Consider the following 20,312-nt stretch of genomic DNA (forward strand, 5'->3'; position numbering starts at 1 on the left):
GGGAGAGGGAGAAGCAGGCTTCCCGCGGAGCAGGGAGCCCGATGGCGGGCTTGATCCCAGGACCCTGGGATTGTGACCTGAGCCAAAGTCAGATGCTTAACGACTAAGCCACCCAGGCACCCCTACTTATGCTGCTTTTATCTCCCTCCCTAGTGTACCATCAACGTAAGCTCATTAAAGACAGATTGTTTTTTCCTCTTTTGTTCATTGCTGTATACTCAGTGCTTATACAAGTGTGTGGCATATAGTAGACGCTCAGTATTAGTTGAAGGAATGAAAAAAATGCATGAGTGAATGCCATCCATTCTCTAGTTTGGCAATCTCATTCTGATCCCTCAAACATTTTAATATGCTTTTGATTATCATAGGTACTTCTCCAGCAAGTTACTGTTCTCTTACATGGCATACCCATTTGCTTGACACCATACATTTGCTCAGTTTGTACTTTCAGCCTGGGGAAACCCAGAGATTCCCCACTTCCTTCCTGGACAACTTCTTATCCTTTGAAATTCAGTCTACATATCACCTCTTCTAGGAAAATTTCCATGAACCCCCTCCCCCTACCAAATTAGGTTAAGTGCCCTGTGTGTATTTCCCCTACATCCTCTAATTAGTCCTTATCACAGTGCTTTTAGTAACTTTCTATTTGACAGTCTACTCCATGCTTCCATAAGCTCAATGGAGGAAGGCCTGGTGTTGTTCACCATTGTGTTCCTAGTGTCTGGCATAGTACCTGGCACATAGTAGTTGAATATTTGAACTGTTGAATATAAGACTCAGGTCAAAGTCATTTTTATTGTGATCTTTTTGGGAACCTTCTCTTTAACTGATCTTTGTTCTAGGAGGCATTTATCCCATGCAACTGAAAGGCAATGGGGGTCAAACTGGCAACAGGCTACAGCAGACTCCCAGATGGGTTAGCCCTTCTAAAGATCTAATCAATAACAACAGGGTGCAGAGAGGGGAGATTCTATCATTTGCTTCTGACACATGTCACATTATCTGTGTTCTTTTGTGTTTATCAAGGATGAGCATTGTGACACTCCTGTAAAAAACTTCCCTTCAGACTGTGGGCATATATAGAAGTTATTGGTGAATTGTGCCTATGGACCCAAAATGCACTAGATTCCTGGCTGCGACTTCTTATACTATCATCATGCCCACATTGTTCCTCTAGGGCCCATAGATGCCACGGGAAGACATGATAGAATTCAAGCCTGGTGCACCCTCAGTGCACCTTGGACAAGGGTCTTCCTTCTTTGCTCAAGTCCCCCTATCCACAATTCAGGGTGGGACTGAAAGAATTGTGTGGAAAATGCTGATCTATTTGAAATATGAGTTTAAGCTCCTATATTACATGGGAAGTATTATCTACCTTCTCTACTCTCTACATCACATACAACCTTGAAAATAAGGAGGCACAAACAGGTGGTTCTTTGCTTAGAGGTATAGAGTATATTTGGAGAGGGTCCTGCCTCACCTGCACATTAACGGAAAGGATGACTTCCTTTTTCATGGGCATGCAGAGGATTGGGAACCTACGAACTCCTTTTTCCTGGACTGGGTATTCTTTTGTGTAGACCAGTGCCTTCTGCTGAGGTGAGAGCTGAGACATGGGATGGATTTTCTGGCTGAGTGGCACAAGTCAGCTGAGGACAGTGCTTGGAGCTGTCATGGGAAAGGCACAGGAACCAGGAGCGTCTGGGCAGAAGGGATTGTTGCTTGAGTTCACTGTCCAGAGACTGGGGGGCATCAAAGAAGGTCATGCCCTCCTCCTCCGTTTTCTTCTCCAACTTGGCTCCTGTCACAGGGTGTTTGGTGGGGGGTGGAGTCTTCTCAACCTTTTTTGTCATGGTTTTGGGCACTGTCTCATCCTTAGAGAGGAGAATGGATTCTTTATGCCCTTGACCTTTCATCTCGGGGTTAATCCAGTGTGGAAAGTGCTTCACCTTATTTCCTAAGCCAGCTTCTGCAGCTTCTGGAAGAATGGGATCTTGTTAATTTGGGCTGCTTTTAATAGACCCTGCAGCTCTTGACCCTAGAAAGTGTGGCCCTATAAATTTTGGCCCTGCAAAGTTGGGATCTCAAAAAATGTGGTCAGTTTCAATGCTGGACTTACAATTTGGCCCAGCAAATAATGGCCCAGTCAGTTGGTCATGTAAGGTCTGGCCCATTAAGCTCTGGCAACTCCAGTTTTGGCATTCTGAGGAATCCTTGTTTGGGTGAGATCATTCAGCTTGCTTTAACAACCTTACAGACCATTCTCATCTGGCCTTTTGACTCAAGGAGTCCCTAGGGGAAACTCTAGGAACTCAAAGTGAAGGAGAAACTGGTGAAGGTGATGATAGGGATCAGTCAGCTGAGGGGATGGAAATGGTGGCTCTGCAGATCCAGATAGATCCTTGCTAGTTCCAACTCACTCAAGGCAACCATCTTGACCTAACAAATTATACTTGAGAAAGATCCTGGAGATACATTTGGGAAGTCAGGGGTGCTAAGGGTTCTATTTATAAGAGTCCCCCCTGGCCTCTGAACCTCAACAGAGTAGATGTTCTCTCTGGCTAGGGAGAGCTTCAAAGCAGCACCCCCTTGTCTGTGATTCTCTGTTGCTTTAAGTCTTCCTGGGTCCTCTGTTTTCTCTGCTGGGGTAGGGAGTTGTCCTCACCTTTGCAGGGGATAAGGGTTCCAGGGCTCCTCCAGGTTGAGCTTGTTCACACTGGTTTCCAGATGAATACAAAGCACCTGGGCCCCTGTTGTGTCCCCAGTGGGTTGTGAGATCTTGGAGGCCCGGTGGGACTAACTTGCCTTTGGTTCTCCTGCACTGCCTTAGTTTAACTGCAAGCTGTTCTTTTAGGTGGAGCATTCTAGAGCACATGGGATGATACCTGGTGGGATGGATAGATCCTGGAGCAATGTTTTTCCTTGGTTGTTTAGACTCCAAAAGGAGTTCTAGGTACAGATATTCCTTGGGACATCCACAACTTGTTCCTGGACTCCTTTGTCTTTATAAGACTTCCCAAATGTATCTCCAGGAATTTCTTTTTTAGGTAAAAATTTAGTTTGGCCAAGATGGGTATCTTGAGTGAACAGGGGCCAGCAGGATGTCTGGCTCTCTAGAGGCACCATCTCCATTCACCTATACTTCAACCTGGAATGCTTATGCACTGTCTGCACAAGTCTCATTGGCATCTTGAAAGCTGGCCCAGGACTTACACATTGGTGTTTAGATGATATTAAGCCATAGGTTCTACTGTCCCCCAACAGGCCCAGACACGTCATGTGATTGGCTAGTGATTGGCTAGTGATTGCCAGGGCCATGGCTTTGGAGAAAGCCACATAATAAAAAGCTGGCAGCCCTGACAGGAAGGCCAAAACTTGTCTACAGTTTCTCAATGGCTCCTTGGGAAGATACCCAGGCAGGTGCTGATCAGGATGATCAGTAACAGCATCAGGTGAGGCTTGTTGCTGCTAGTCAAGGCCTATCAGTATTGAGGATGTAGCTTCCTGATCCATGTAGGGGCTAACAGCTGCCTCCACATCTAGGGACTTACTTTCTGGGCACAAGAGAACCAAGCTGTTGCCAGGGCACTTGGAATGCTGTAGACCCAATGATTTCTAGTCCCAACAGCTACAAATGTGAACAGGAACAATGCCCTAGCAATTTTTACCACACCTGTAGTCACTGTAGCTCTGCAACATTGCCTTAGCTGGACAAGCAACTGTGGACTGGCCCTGCTCCCACAGTGGATCAGAACAGGTCACTATCCCCACTGGCCTCTAGGTCTACAAGCTAGGGGACACTCACACTGGTCAGTGTGCTGCTCTGGGGCAGGGGCTGCTGGCGAGGAGGGGACAGAAGCAACTGTTTGGACTGCTGGATCTTCTGGGGCAGGCCCTTGCAATAGTGAATCAATTTGCTAAATCAACCACTTCTGAAAGTAGAACTCAAGCAGCTCTGGGCATGTTCCAGGGAAACACCACCTCCCTCTTAAAGACTGAAATGGGCTTCTCCTAGCAGGTAGGCCCCTAGGGACAGGCAGAAACATGTCTCAGGGCTTCGTTTTGTATGATTCTCTGCATCTGCAGAGATTACTGGGCAACAGCTGGCAAGCCCCACTGAAGATGTGGCTGCCTTTGCAGCTGGTGCCACTCTAAGGCTTCACCCTTGGACAGAGGAGGAAGTGGGATATTGATATGGGTTCGTTGTTAGTCAGAGGGAGAAGCCCCAAATTTGGGGATGTGGAAAGAAGATGGGGCTAACTTAGGTGGGGGAAATTTTAGACAGTACAGAGATCAAGAAGAAATTATTGAAGAAAAAGGGACTGGGGCTCCCGTTTTGTGGAGAGATCTTTGGGCAGACTGAGGACTCATTGTGCAGAAAAGAGGAATCAAAGAAAGGTAGCTATGTTTCTGCTGCAGATAGCACACTGAGGCATCAGTGGGTCCTCCAGGCAATGGATAGAGACCACTTAGAAACGAAACGTAGTAGAGGGTAGAGCCAGAGCCATGGAGTTTGGGATTTGCTTGCAGTGTCTTTGCTCTGGTTTCATAGTGGATCCTTCTATAACCCCAGAAAGTTTGGGCAGACTGGCTCAACTCTCATGAACCCAGGTCAGGAAGATAGACCATATTTTCAACAGAGGCCTTAGAGGTAGCATTATGATGAAAGAAATGGTTGGGTTTTTTCTCCCAGGCTTGGAAAATATTTGGGGCTATGTGTTATAAGCTGTCATAAGAACTCTTCTAAAGATGTTGGGAGCCCTCAGGTATAGAAATGCATGCATTTATATGCATGTACTTAAGGATACCTCAGGGCTTTGGGGAAATAGGAACATGCAAGGCAATGGGGTGTTTTAGGTTCATGAGTTCTGAATTCAGGGAAAGAAAGAGAATCAGATATTCAAGGGCAGCTTACCTTGTTTCTCCAGCACACATTCAGAGTGGCTCTTCCTCTTGTCCTGATTCACAGGAATCCTAGGCTCCTCACTTGAAGAAGAAAGAGCTCCTGCATCCCTGGACACATCTGGCACTTGAAATCCCTTCCTTCGCTGAAGGTGTTCAGCCTGCTGATCTTGGATGCTGACATTGGTTGACTGGGCAGCTGACTGTGTTAAGGATTTCGGATCCGTTAATTGTAACTTTGTGGGGGTTACAGATGGAAGTGAAAGATCTTTGGAGTGCAGGGAACCCTGACTCTGCTCCAAAGAGAGACTAGACATGGACAAAATCTCTAGGCAAGAGGAGTCCTGCGATGGCCCCGATGAAGGTGGAGAGATCAGGGTGTTCTCACCCACCAGCAACTGCTGAATCTCCAGAGCCACGGCATTGCAGATGGGGCAGGTAGGATCCGCACACAGGAGCCGCCTCACACTTCCCTCCTTAGGAAGCCAGCCCTGGCTGGGAAGGGAAGATGGCAACAGTTACTGATGGAGTGACACCTGCCTCTTTTTGTTTGTTTGTTTTGTTATGCTTTTTTAAGTAGGCTCCACACCTAGCATGGAGCCCAATGCGGGCCTTTTTTTTTTTTTTTTTTAATGTTATGTTAGTCTCCACACAGTACATCATTAGTTTTTGATGTACTTCCCAAAGCAGGGCTTGAACTCACAACCCTGAGATCAAGACTTGAGCTGAGATCAAGAGTGGGATGCTTAACCAACTGAGCCACCCAGGCACCCCAACACCTGCCTCTTTGAATATGTGTGGCCTGGAGATTTCGTTCACCCTCCCCTAGTCCTGGAAGCCTTGGGGCCTGTACCCTCATGGTGTTTACCCATCTCCTTTGCCTCCTAGGAAAAGGCCATTGGCAAATTATGTTGGGCTGGGCTGGGCTGAGGGTCTGGAGCTTGTTGGGCTAGATCTCAGACAACCCGTGGGAATGCAGGGCCATGAGAGACTAAGAGGTGGGGTGTACTGTCTGTTGATCTATGTTGAGAAGCTGAACCAGGAGAAGGAAACCAGGCAGAGGCAGGGAGCCAATGGTTAGCTGAATGGGCATCACCAGGAACATTCCCAAAAGAACCTGGAATCAGTCTCATCTGGGGTTAAGAAGGCCACGGCCAAAAAAAAAAAAGAAGGCCACAGCCTGGCATTCAGTATTCCTAAGCTGTGGAAAATGAGGTCTTTGTGGGAACTCTGCATTCTGGAGACTATGGAGTGTCCTAGCTCCTGTACATAGCATCTCTTAAAGGCCAATCCCATTCTTTAGAGATTTTAAGAAGAGGATAAGATGACACGATCCTTTCTGAGGGCTGTCCCAGGAATTGGCCTCCCTGAAGATAAAACCATGGAGGTAATATTAGCAGGCTCCACGGGTCTGCCCTTGAATAGTTGTAACTATAAAGGGAATATGACATGGTGATTTATTTATGCATGCATTTCTCTATTCTCTTGACTGGATAATTTGTCTGTGGCTGAGTACAAACTCATGTAGAGTCGTCAATGAATTACATAGTAGCAAAATCCTGAATTTCAGGACCACTGTGAACCTAAGCCCAGAGCAGAACTGGAAGACTCCTCCTTCCTGAGACACCTGATCCCCTTCTGCCCTGACAACCCTCTCAACCAGTCCTCAGCATCCACTGTGTCTGACGCCCTCCCAGGCCAAGCAGAGAAATCATCACAGGCCAGGCTGGGAGTTTGGAGACTGCAAAGAGTAAGTGATCACCTTTTCATAACAGAGAGCAGCTGCCATGGCTTCTCAGCTTCTTCTCGGGAATGTCTCCTAGCTGAAAAACCAGGACAGTGTTACAAGGAATGAGAGGATGCAGGGACATCCTATAGCAAGCTGAAGGTCTTTGAGTAAGAGGAGGCTGAAAACCCCAACAGTCAATGCTCTAAGGCACGTCTGTGTACAACTTAACCCGCTGCAACATGTTGTCCTAGACCTAATTTCATTTGATCATCACAACCACACCCTGAGTGAGGCAGGATCATGAGATGCCCATTTCAGGGATCACAGACTGAGAGATGAAGTGACTTCCACAAGGTCGTAAAACTAGTAAATGACACAGCTAAAGGCTTCTGTCCTGCTTCCTCATTCTTCATTCCCAGGGGCAGGGGTAAGGTAGAGAATTTTGGAACATTCCTAGGCCTTGAGAATTTTGGAACATTCCTAGGCCCTGATTTCCCACCCAAGAAAGTCTTCTGGGAGAATCTGTCAACTGGGGTAATTGGAGCCTTCAGTGGTTAGAGCACCTGACTACTTGTTCCAGGGGTCATAGAGGGACAGGAATCAGGGGAATCTTGCCCATAGTGAGGGGAGTCCAAGGAGAAACTAGGACTTTACCTCTTGATGTTCTATCTTTAGCCCTTTGTTTGACTCTCCGGTGACTCTTGAAAACAAAAAAGTTAGAGTATTAAGCTGGGCACCTTTTACTTTTTGTGTCTAAATGAGACAAAACCTGTAAATATTTCCCAAATTTTTTCTATATTCCAATTTTATATATATACTCTCCTACCATTCTTTCCCCTACTCTATCTTTTCCACCCATCATTTCCCTTCTCTTATTACTAATTCATTTTAAGGCTCTTCTATACTCCAAACCTCTACCCCCATTCCCTGAACAAGTTCTGTGGGGAGATCAAAGTGAGACAGGAGGAAAGAGGAACAGATTAAAGGATAAGAGGTCTAGTAGCCAAAGGATTTTAGCTATCCAAGGTCCTGAATGTCTCCCAGCCAGAAGAATCAACCCAAATTTGGAGCTCTTCTGGGATCCATGAAGAAACCCCCATAAAAAAGAAGGGGTCAGGGTAACAGGAGAAAGTAAGGGGATAAAATCTTGTTTGAGGCTTAATCAGTTCAGGCATGGTCATTGTGTCTCCCTACCTGGCAACAGCTCCTGTTAGGTCCCAACCTTAATTCTTGGTGGCTCTTCTTCACTTGCCAAATAATTAATGCAATAATAATGAAGGAGCCATAAATGTATAAGGAATATCCAAAATCACACAGAAGAAAGGTAGGGGTCAACATAATCTAAACGTCACTAGCCATCTCTCTTCCTAGGCTTTCAGGGACTTGGAACCTAATGCCTCCAAATTCTAGACGTTGTCATCTCTGCCTCACAGAAGATGGAACCAGGTCACTAGACTACATCACAAAGCTCTCCTATTTCAAAAGGTATGCAGAGCATCACAGGCCTTTATTTGTCTAGGAGAAGCTCATGTGATGCAGTGTTCAGATGAGGTGTCTGGTTGTCTGTATGAGTTGCAGAGCTTGGGCCCTAGAGGTGCCAAGGTCATGGGCAGCATATATTCTTTCATGCTCTATTCCCTATAACCTGATGGCTTAGCTCTCTCCTTAAGACAACAGTCTGGCACCTATCCTTAGATAAGTTAGTCTTTATGTACACTGCATGCCCTATAAGAGAGAGACTGGCTAGGTCAGAGGAACTCCATCACCTGTACTGGGAAGATAACTAAAAAAACACACAAGAGGCTAGGACATACATATCTTGTTAACTATTAGAAAGTGAGGATTTTGATGTCACAGGCAATTGGTGGTCAGTATTAAGAGGTTCAAGAAGAGGATCATGTCTGATCTGTCAAGGAAAGGATATAGCTGCTGCCTTTGAAAATAACTATCTGAGAGTTAAAGAAGGATTCCTCCCAGTCTATGGTCAAGCTTGAGATGGGGGGGGGAAAGACTGTAAATACTGCCTTCCATGAGGCACATAAGTGAGGTTCTCTTCTGGAGCTTGATTTTCCGAAACAGCCTCTATAGATCTTTCAGCATCCTGCCTATTCCTGGAGATGGGTCACTGGCAACACTTTTGATTAAGGACTACAAACTTGTGGTTCTTTGGTTGAATCCAACATGGCTGGAATGTTTGGCTAAATGTTTTATGAAGTCTGAATTTGAATACCTTTAGGCAGGGCAAGCTTTTTCTTGTTCAACCTCAGTTACCCACCACTCTTATATCCACTGATTCACACATTAATGTTAACGTCATGGCCCCTGTCGACATTGTGAGAAGCCTCCAACACCCTAGGACTTCTGAATTTCCTTAAGTTCTTGCCCTATTGATAAGAGTGGTCCCACACCCCCAAAATTCTTAGGCTCAACATCTCTGAAAGTGCTACTTGGTCCTTCCTCCAGCATCCAGTCTACCACCAGCCAGGTGTGGTGAGCACTCAATCTGAGGTCATCCCTAAACTGGGCAATATCAAAGGCACAAACACATGTGAGTTGTGTTACCTGCCTGTTGTCAAGACACTTAAGAACCTAGTTAAAAGATAAAACTAGGGCGCCTGGGTGGCTCAGATGGTTAAGCGTCTGCCTTCGGCTCAGGTCATGATCCTGGAGTCCCGGGATCGAGTCCCACATCGGGCTCCCTGCTCGGCGGGGAGTCTGCTTCTCCTTCTGACCCTCCTCCCTCTCCTGCTCTCTGTCTCTCATTCTCTCTCTCTCAAATAAATAAATAAATAAAAATCTTTAAAAAAAAAAAGATAAAACTAATTCACATGAATCAAGAATCAACCTTATTAGGGCTTGGGGAAGAGGGGATTAAGGAGTTATTATTCAGTGGGTACAGAGTTTCTCTTTGGGATGATGAAAAAGTTCTGAAAATGGATAGTAGAGATGACTGCACAACACTGTAAATGTTTTAATGACACTGAACTATACACCTAAAAATAGTTAAAACAGTAAATTTTATGTTAAGTATATACCACAATTTAAGAAACAAAAAGCAAAAAAACCCACCCTACCAATTATTAGTATGAGGGATCTTTTTTATTAGCTATAAGGAAGAATACTCTGACAATGATTTCATAAAAAAATGGATTAGTGAATGTTTTTTTAAGTGTCTTTTTTATATAGAACAAAACGCAAACAAAATACATCCTTACATTTAAAATAACTTAAGAGGAGTCTCACCCTGATGATGGATGAATTTGAGCCATTTTAACATCTTCCCTGAACTTACAAATACCATTCTACAAAAATGAGAAGACTTTTTCAACCAAAGAGTGCTGAATATCAAGTTAACAAACAGCTTGCATCACCTTTTTAGTAGCAGGTCGAGATACCTACAATGTAGCTTGAATCTTTAACTTTTATTATTCCTTCCCAACCTGCTCCTGCTTTCTGCAGCTGCTGCTGCCTTCTATGCTACTTCAACAGTTCTGTCTTCCATTAACCTGACCTAATGTGGCCCTGCATGGTGTTTGGTATCCTCCCCTGGGCTGTGAATATATGTGATTAATAAACTGCTGTCAATCTCATAGGTCCAGTATCCAGTGCTGCGAGTTCAACCACCTCCAGAACCCTAGGACACTCCGTCCCTCACCAGTGGGATGAAGAGAAGGTGAACAGAATATTGTATGTCCTACCCAACCAGCTCTGCTTCCCACAGCTGCTGCTGCCTTTTTACTGCAGAAACAGTTCTCAGTCTCCTCCTAACCCCCTGCCCATGACAAAACCATCAGATTGCGCAAACCTTGCACCTGCTCCAATCAATGCACTATTTACCTTACAGATAACCCACAGCCACTGCCATCCTACTAAGCCATTAAAACCATCTGCTGCGAACCCCTCTGCAGCAACTCACTCACCCTTGTTCCTGTCTCCAAACTCAGGAGTTAGAGCCAAAGACAATCTTATGTGTTTTTGCAGAGTAGGCCTTTAGTACAGGTTTGTTTACTGCCTTGGTACTCACTGATGAAGGGTGCTTGAGTGGTTAGGACAGTGGGATCAGTGTCTTCCCAAACAAAGGCGCATTCATGTAATGCACACATCGATGATGTGGGCATGGATCTTCACATTTGCCCTTCCTGCTTCACAGTTTATAGTGAAGAGCAAACAAGGGAAACGAAGCACCTGAAAAGCCTCTGTGGACTCTGGAGGGCTACACAACTATAAATTCCATTCATTTGTTTCGAGAAGACTTACCAAAGCCAGACTCTTCTTCCATGAGTGTGCCACAGTGCCACAATTACTGTAATAGTAGAAGTTCTTCAGGAAACGGTTCACAGTTGTTGACTCATATGTACCATATGGGTCATCTCAGAGCCCCATAAAGAAAAATCCTGAAAGACATGCCACTGATGTGAGTTGGTCCCTCCACACAAACCTTACAAAGGAGTTCTGCTGTGTCTCAGTATCAGAAAATATTACTGAACATCTAAGATGTGCCAAGGTGCTAGGGACAGAGAAGCACAATGTGCTAGTCAGCAGCAGCAGTTTTATAATGGGTGTTTTTATTAATGCCCAAGAGTTAAAATTTGCAGGGAGATGGACAGGAAACCCCATAGTAGTGTCAGGCAGCAAGACCAGGAGTGCTCATGCAGCAGGTTACAGTAAGCGTTAAATGTAGCAAGCAGCCAGCGACACTAGAGGGCAGCACCTGCCCACCCAATGCTCCTGGTCCAGCGCCCTCTTAGTGACTTTTTTTATTAAAGATTTTATTTATTTGTCAGAGAGCGAAAGCACGAGCACAAGCAGGGGCAGCAGGCAGAGGGAGAAGCAGGCTCCCCGCTGAGCAAGGAGCCTGAGGAGGGACTTGATCTGAGGACCCTGGGATCATGACCTGAACCAAAGGCAGACGCTTAGAAGGCAGACGATTAACCGACTGAGCCACCCAGGTGTCCCCTTAATGACTAACTTTAAAAGGTCATCTGTTCTAATGGCTCTCAATTCTGGCCTTACATCAGAATCACTGGGAAGCCTGTAAAAATACAGATTTCCTGGCCTCAGCCCAGACAAGGAGTCAGAATATCTAGGGGCAGAGTCCAACACTCTATATATTAAGTATCAAAAATAATCATCAAGCAATACAGCACCAAGGTCTGGGTGTATATTTAGGAGATACTGGCAACAGCCCCTCCCACCCTCCGGTTTTACTGAGATATAATTGACATATAACATTGTATTAAAGTGTACAACATAATGATTTATATATACATTGAGAAATGATTACCACTTAAGTTTAACATCCATCTCCTCACAGTTACGATTTTTCTCGTGATGAAAACTTTTAAATTAAATCTACTCTCTCAGCAGCTCTCAAATATACAATATAAAGTATTAAATATAGTCACCATGCTGTATATTAGATCCCCAGAACTTACTAATCTTCTAACTGGAAGTTGGTACCTTTTACCACATTCTCCCCTTTCCTCCACCCTTCACCCACTGCCACTGACAGCCACCAATCTGTTTTCTGTTTCTATGAGTTTAGGAGTTTTTTTTAGATTACATATATAAGTGAAATAATACAGTATTTGTCTTTCACTGTTTATTTTCACTCAACATAATGCCCTCAAGATTTATCTATGTGGTTGCAAAAGGCAAGATTTCCTTTTTATGCCTCAATAACATTCCATTGTGTATATATATGTACCATATCTTCTTATCCATTCATCTATTGATGGGCACTTGGGTTGTTTCCATGTCTTGGCTACTGTAAATAGTGCTGCAATGAACATGGGAGTGCAGATAATGATTTTGTTTCCTTCAGGTATATACCCATAAGTGGGACTGCTAGATTAAATGGTAGTTTTATATTTAATTTTTTGAGGAACCTCCATACTGTTTTCCATAGTGGCTACACCAATTTACATGTCCACCAGCAGGGCACAAGGGTGCCCTTTTCTCACCAGCATTTGTTATCTCTTGTCTTTTTTATGACAGCCATTCTAACACATTTGAGATGATGTTTCATTGCTTCTCCTTCTCCCTTTGCCTCTCCCCTGACTCATGCGTTTTCTCTCTCTCTCTCCTCTCTCAAAAATAAATAAAAATCTTTAAAAAATAAAAAAAATTAAAAAGAAGAAATAGGAAAGTACGTGGAAGCAAATGAGAATGAATACATGACAGTCCAAAACCTTTAGGATGCAGCAAAGGCAGTCCTAAGGGAAGTATATCGCAATACAGGCCAACCTCAAGAAGCAAGAGAAGTCTCAAATACACAACCTAAGTTTACACCTAAAGGAGCTAGAAATGGAACAGCAAATAAAGCCTAAATCCAGCAGAAGAAGGGAAATAATAAAGATCAGAGCAGAGATAAATGATACAGAAACAAACAAAAAAGTAGAACAGATCAATGAAGCTAAGAGCTGGTTCCTTAGCCAGACTTACCAAAAAGAAAAGAGAAACGACCCAAATAAATAAAATTATGAATGAAAGAGGAGAAATCACAGCCAACACCACAGAAATACAAATCATAAGAGATTATGAAAAATAACACACACACACCCACATACACACGGAATACTACTCAGCCATCAAAAAGATGAAATCTTGCCATTTGCAATGACGTGGATGGAACTAGAGTGTATTATGCTAAGCAAAATAAGTCTGTCAGAGAAAGACAAATACCATATGATTTCACTCATATGTGGAATTTAAGAAACAAAACATGAATGTAGGGGAAGGGAAGGAAAAATAAAATAAGATGAAATCAGAGAGGGAGACAAACCATAAGAGACTCTTAACTATAGGAAACAAACTGAGGGTTGCTGGGGGGAGGTAGGTAGGGGGATGAGATAACTGGGTGATGGGCATTAAGGAGGGCACTTGATATAATGAGCACTGGGTATTATATATAACTGATGAATCACTAAATTCTACCCCTGAAACTAATAATACACTATATGTTAATTAAATTGAATTTAAATTAATTTTTAAAATACATCTTTTTTCTCATTTAAAGAAATGCTACTAAATGTTCTGAAAATGACAGATTTCAGTTAAAAAGGAAAGAGCTCTCATGGGAAGGGTGGAGTGAAAGGGGTGACAGCAAAAGACTCATAAAATTTAAACCGATTCTATGTGATGATATTATGAAATATCCTCCTATAGTAGGTAAGTTTGGTTATCTCTAGCAATGACCTAACATAGAACTATATATGGAGGTTAAGAAATCAGGAACACAAGGAAGAAAGAGGAACCTTTCTAAGATTGTCCCATTCACACTCCTGGCTTGATGACAGGCTCATCACTCTGACTAGAATATAACTTTCAATGTATATAAACTTGTAAGAAGAGAATGCCCTGCCAGCAAATGGGAGTATGACAGGTCACTTGGGATTATATTTCCCAGTGTAAATTAGTATATTAGTATTATAATTTATGTCTCACATTCTTTTTTTAAGATTTTTTTAAAATTTAATTTAATTTTATTATGTTAGGTTAGTCACCATACATCATTAGTTTTTGATGTGGTGATCCCAGATTTTATTTTTAATTAATCTCTACACCCAATATGGGGCTCCAACTCACCACCCTGAGATCAAAAGTTGCATGCTCCAATGACTGACCCAGCCAGGTGCCCCACATTCTTTTCCATTTAATTACAGTTTGTCCATTCTGAAGAAACCAATTGGCTCACAGAACTTTGACAAGATGGAGTCTTTCTACTTGTAAAGCTGAGGAACGCTGACTCCTACTTCACCCTCCTTTCTGTTCCTCCTAGTTGGTAGTTTCCATCCTCCCAGCCAGCTGCAGAGGCAGGGAGAGCAATCCTAAACATCAGGCTACTGCAATGACCACAATCCCCAGCATCCTCAGAGGAGAGTGAGTGCCACTGTTTCTCAGTCTCAGCTGCCTTCCTCTTAGGTGCCTTAGTTTTCTCCCATTAGTATCAAGTATTATCTATTAAAAACTATTTAATGAGGGGCGCCTGGGTGGCTCAGTTGGTTAAGCGACTGCCTTCGGCTCAGGTCATGATCCTGGAGTCCCTGGATCGAGTCCCGCATTGGGCTCCCTGCTCGGCAGGGAGTCTGCTTCTCCCTCTGACCCTCCCCCCTCTCATGTGCTCTCTCTCTCAAATAAATAAATAAAATCTTTAAAAAAATAAAAATAAAAACTATTTAATGAATAAAGCATGAGGAGTAATAAATGTTATCTAGAAGTGAATCCTGATCACTTGAAAGTTGTATGTTTTCAGCTTGGTAGGAAATAATAGGTAGTTATATAAAAATACTCAAAAGATCTCATAGTGTGCCTCATACAGACAAACTACTGTAGAAGTGTCCTATAAAGAGGAGAGAGATTATTTTTGGCTGAAGTGATCTGGGAAAGCTTCATGTAGAAAACTGCATTTAATCTACTGCTTGAAGCAGAGAGAAAATTATAATGTGTGGAATTGGAAGAGAAAGTGATCCAAATGCAGGAGTCAGTACGTACATAGAGTTTGCTGGTGTTTCTGTGTAATGATATGTGGGGATAACAGAAGGATTCTTGAAATATTTATTTTACTCTGGGTACATTTTATTTTGTATAAATTTTATCTCAGTGCAGTGAGGTTTAGACTTCATTTTGTCTTTGTGTGGTAACTGAGGTTTTGGATATCTCCTTGCGGCTGTATTTTTCTGCATGATGTGGACATAAACTGTGGAGACAGGTCTCCTGAATCTGACCATATGTGTTTCTAGGTATAAACGTCTGTGTGGGTGCATTTCTCTGCAGATATTTTGGTCTTTGTGGGTGTGTGCACATGCAGTCCTGAGACGATAGGAAGAAAAGACAGAGGAAGGATTAGAAGGGTGGCAGGGCAGGGGGGAAGAAAGTGAGCTGTTGGCGGGAACCTGTCTGAAGCCCAAATATGAAACTGCTATACATTATTAGTAATTTAAGTAGTTGATAATTCATTGTCACATGGACCTCAGAAGTTCTTTTTTTTTTTTTTTTTAAGATTTTATTTATTTAACAGAGAGAGACATAGCGAGAGCAGGAACACAAGCAGGGGGAGTGGGAGAGCGAGAAGCAGGCTTCCCGCAGAGCGGGAAGCCCGATGTGGGACTCGATCCCAGGACCCTGGGATCATGACCTGAGCCGAAGGCAGACGCTTAACGACTGAGCCACCCAGGCGCCAGAAGTTCTTTTTCTAATAAAACATTTATTGGTAAAAGGCTATTTTTTATCCATCAAAATGCCATTTTTTACCCATCACATTTATCTCTTTTCATTGTCCTTCCTTTCATCCAATTTACCCCTCTTTTTGGAGGTTTTTCTTTTAATTTCTTCTTCTTTTTTTTTTGCTCTCAAAAATAAAGTTTTATTTCTTCCTTTCCTTTCTTAGCCTTCCAGTTCTATCCCTTTCTTCAATGAAATTTTCTCTTTCTGTTTTTTCCTTTCTCTTCAATGTATGGTGCTAATGCCATACCCCACCCATACCCAAGAATCGATTGTTTTTAAATTGGGAAAGGGGGTACCTCTTGTTGTAAAGATATTTTAGGCTCAGTCTTGGGCTTTTGTCTTCACTGTCACTGCCACAGTCAGTTCATTCATTGATTCAACAAATTTTAATTGGGTGCTTTTGTGTATGTTAAAGACCTTGTTCTGATTACTGGAGAAACAGAAAAAATACCTAGTATGCCAACCAGTTATATTAATTATCATCTTTATTGAAATTAACCACCTTTTCTTTTCTCCAGACATAGGAGAAAACTAAAAGACAGAAATGCAAAAGTGATTTAGCTAGTTTTTTTTACAGGCACCTACTATATATCATTTTAAGAAAACTGAGGTAGTAAATAATCATCCAATACATTTGCATATTTTTTCATATTTGTTAATATATTGCCACTCTAGGAAATGAGGACAAATCAAAATTATGTTTTGTGAGCAGTATTTCTACATTTGTTTCTTAGAAATAGTTCAGGCATTGAGATATTTTTATTACTTAACCTGATCCTTTGTTTAATGATTAAAGTTTTAAAGTTAGTTAAGAATCTGGAAATACAATTTTAGCTAATATATTATACCCTTATGACTTCTAGAATTATAAGAATTTCATAAAATTAAACTCCTTTGAAAAGATATCCATTATTACCACCATTTCATTTATTTTTTTTAAAGATTTTATTTATTTATTTATTTGACAGAGAGAGAGATAGCAAGAGCAGGAACACAAGCAGGGGGGGAGTGGGAGAGGGAGAAGCAGGCTTCCTGCCGAGCAGGGAGCCCGATGTGGGACTCGATCCCAGGACCCTGGGATCATGACCTGAGCCAAAGGCAGATGCTTAATGACTGAGCCACCCAGGCGCCCACTACCATTTCATTTAAACTAATATATACAGGGGCATCTGGGTGATTCAGTTGTTAAGTGTCTGTCTTCAGCTCAGGTTGTGATCCCGGGGTCGTGGGATCGAGCCCTGCATCGGGCTCCCTGCTGGGCGGGAAGCCTACTTCTCCCTCTCCCACTCCACCTGCTTGTGTTCCCTCTCTCGCTGTGTCTCTGTCAAATAAATAAAATCTTTAAAAAAAAATAAATTAATATATACATATCTAATATGTATATCATTGGTAGAGAAAATATATTTCAAGAAATACTGGCTGAAAATTGCCTAAATTTAATGAAAGTTATAAATTCACAATTCAAAAAACTCAGTGAAGCCTAAATAGGATAAAATAAAAGAAACCCATTCCTAGACCCATCATAATCAAGATTCTTAAAACCAAAGAAATCTAGGAAACAACCAGAGAAAAACAGTATGTTACAGTTCAAATGGTTGGATTTCTCATGAAAAACCATATAGGCCAGAAGACGGTGTAACAACATCTTTAAAGTGTTTAAAAAAAAAAAAAAAAACCACTATCAATCCACAATGTTATATCTAGCTAAAATGTCCTTTAAAATGAAGATGAACTAGAAACATTCTCACACGAAAGAAAACTAAGAGAATTTGCTGCCGGCAGACCTGCTCTAAAAGAAATGCTAAAAGAAGTTCTTTGGACGTGATCCCAGAAGGAAACTTTGAACTTCAGGTATTAAGGAAGAGTAATAGAAAGGGTAACTATCAGGGTAAATAGACTGTTTTTCTACTCCTATCAAAATATGTAAGAATGTTGAAAGCAATAATTATAACATTGTATTTATATGTAATACATAAGACACCTTTTTATAAAGGGAGAGGATAAGGACTTTTACAGTTATAAGACTTCTGTGTTTCACTTGAAGTGATAAAATATTAAATCTAAATAGACTGTGTGAGTGCTAGGTATGTATTTTATAATTATTGGAGCAACCACTAAAAAATAATGCAAAGCTATATAGCCAAAAAGCTGATAGATTAAATAGATAAATTAAAATAGGATACTAATAAATATGCAAAAATTCCAAAAGAGGCCAGGCATAGGAAAAAAAGGAGCAGAAAACAGAGAAGACAAACAGAAAAATAATATAGTAGTACACCTAAACCCAACCATTTTAATTACCATAGTAAATGTGAATGGTCTATACATACAAATTAAAATATAGAAACTCTTAGATTTTATTTTAAAAAGATCAAGCTGTATAACTATATGGTGCTTTCAAGAAACCTACTTTAGATATAATTATACATATATGGAATTATACACACACACACACAAGTTGGAAAACATATACTCTACAAACACTAATCAGAAAAAAGCCAGATTAGCTCTTTAATATCAGAAAAGTAGTCTTCAGAACAAGGAAAATTACCAGGAGTAAAGAAGAAAATTATATAGCTATGAATGGGTCAACTACCAAAGAAGATGGAACAATTTTTAATGTATATGTAACCTAAGGACAGAGATCCAGAATACATGAAGCAAAACCTGACAGAACTGAAAAGAAAGACAAATGCACATGTATAGCTGGAGACATCAAACACTTCTTTCTCTTTCATAGGTAGATAGAAAATTAGCAAGGATACAGAAAACCTAAACAAGGCATTAACCAAGCTCACCATATTGACATTTATTTTTTTAAAGTTTTATTTAAATTCCAGTTAGTTAACATACAGTGTAATATTAGTTTCAGGTGTACAATGATTCAACACTTCCATATGACACTCAGTACTCATCACAAGTGAACTCCCCTCAATCCCCATCACCTATTTAACCCACCCTCCCACCTACCTTCCCTCTGGTAACCATCAGTTCTCTAGTTAAGAGTCTGTTTCTTGGTTTGCTCCCCCCTTTTTTCCTCCTTTGCCCATTTGTTTTGTTTCTTAAATTCCACACGAATGAAATCACATGGTATTTGTCTTTCTCTGACAGACTTATTTTGCTTAGCAAAATACTCTCTAGCCCCATCCATGTCATTGCAAATGGCAAGATTTCATTATTTTTTCATTATTTTTTAATGGCTGAGTAATATCCCATTGTATGTATATGTATATATGCCACATCTTCTTTATTCATTCATGAATCGATGGACACTTGGGCTGTTTCCATAATTTGGCTATTGTAGATAATCCTGCTATAAACATCAGGGTACATGTATGCCTTTGAATTAGTATTTTTGTATTCCCTGGGTAAATAGTAGTGCAACTGCTGGATCATAGGGTAGTTCTATTTTTAACTTTTTGAGGAACCTCTATACTGTTTTCCAGAGTGGCTGCACAGTTAATTCCTACCAACAATGCAAGAGGGTTCCTCTTTCTCCATATTCTCACCAATATTTGCCATTTCTTTTGTTGTTGATTTTAACCATTGTGACAGGTGTGAAGTGATTTCTCATTGTGATTTTGATTTGTATTTCCCTAATGGTAAGTATCTTTTCATGTGTCTGTTGGTCCTCTGTATGGCTTCCTTGTAAAAATGTCTGTTCGTGTCTTCTGCCCATTTTTTAATTGGATTATTCATTTCTGGAGTGTTGAGTTTTATTCTTTATATATTCTGCATATTAACCCTTTATCAGATATATCATTTGCAAATATCCTCACCCATTCCATGGGTTCCCTTTTAGTTTTGTTGTTTCCTTCACTGTGCAGAAGCTTTTTATTTTGATGAAATCCCAATAGTTTATTTTTGCTTTTGTTTCCCTTGCCTCAGGAGACATATCTAGAAAGAAGTTGCTATGGCCTATGTCAAAGAGGTTACTGCCTGTGCTCTCTTCTAGGATTTTTATGGTTTCAAGTCTCACACTGGCATTTACAGAGCACTGCACTCAACAAGAGCAAAATGCCCATTCGTTGCAAGTGCACATGAAGTAATTCATCAAGACAGAACATATTATGGGCCATAAAACAAAACTTAAATTTTTAAAAACAGAAATTGTACAAAGTATATTATCTCACCATAACAGAATTAAACTAGAAGTGATAGTTTAAGGACTAGAAATATATCTGGAAAATCCCTAAATATTGGCTATTACAAAATGTTGATGAAAGAAATCAGAGAAGACCTAAATAAACAAAGAGACATATTAAGTTCAAAGACTGGAAAAGTTAATATTGTTAACATTTCAATTTTTCCCAGATTGATCAGTTACTTCCAGCAGGATTTTTTTGTAGATTTATATGGACAGGCAAAGAAAGTAGAATACAAAACAACTGAGGAAAAGAAGAATAAAGTGGAGGACTCACATTACCTGATTTCAAGACCTATTATAAAGCTACAG

The 20,312-nt window shown here is 41.3% G+C and overlaps 1 protein-coding gene and 1 long non-coding RNA gene across 4 annotated transcripts in view; one reads left to right on the forward strand and one right to left on the reverse strand.

The window, feature by feature from the left end:
- LOC135362641 (uncharacterized) overlaps positions 1-20,312 on the forward strand; it is a 108,543-nt gene that overhangs the window by 56,143 nt on the left and 32,088 nt on the right. The window contains exons 3-6 of the long non-coding RNA XR_010407567.1: positions 4,970-5,340; positions 6,473-6,652; positions 8,003-8,116; positions 10,225-10,304. This is a non-coding gene — a long non-coding RNA (uncharacterized LOC135362641). The remainder of the gene's footprint in view (positions 1-4,969; positions 5,341-6,472; positions 6,653-8,002; positions 8,117-10,224; positions 10,305-20,312) is intronic.
- Positions 1,263-20,312, reverse strand: part of SPATA31F3 (SPATA31 subfamily F member 3) — a 117,178-nt gene continuing 98,128 nt past the window's right edge. Inside the window, exons 1-5 of one of the 3 annotated variants that reach the window (XM_064579007.1) lie at positions 10,889-11,024; positions 7,286-7,331; positions 6,665-6,725; positions 4,916-5,397; positions 1,263-1,978 (exon numbers count right to left, since the gene is read on the reverse strand). In XM_064579007.1, the coding sequence (XP_064435077.1) occupies positions 1,539-1,978; positions 4,916-5,397; positions 6,665-6,672 (930 nt within the window). In that variant the 5' untranslated portion in view covers positions 6,673-6,725; positions 7,286-7,331; positions 10,889-11,024 and the 3' untranslated portion in view covers positions 1,263-1,538. Of the gene's footprint in view, positions 1,979-4,915; positions 5,398-6,664; positions 6,726-7,285; positions 7,332-7,825; positions 7,970-10,888; positions 11,026-20,312 lie in introns of those variants that run through there. The other 2 variants (XM_045870743.3, XR_010407566.1) reach the window with 2 other exon arrangements.

This window comes from Mirounga angustirostris, unplaced genomic scaffold, assembly GCF_029215605.1.
Source record: "Mirounga angustirostris isolate CCGP_5_RB_7025 unplaced genomic scaffold, mMirAng1.0.hap1 SCAF_15, whole genome shotgun sequence".
In the NCBI taxonomy this organism is placed as follows: Eukaryota; Metazoa; Chordata; class Mammalia; order Carnivora; family Phocidae; genus Mirounga; species Mirounga angustirostris.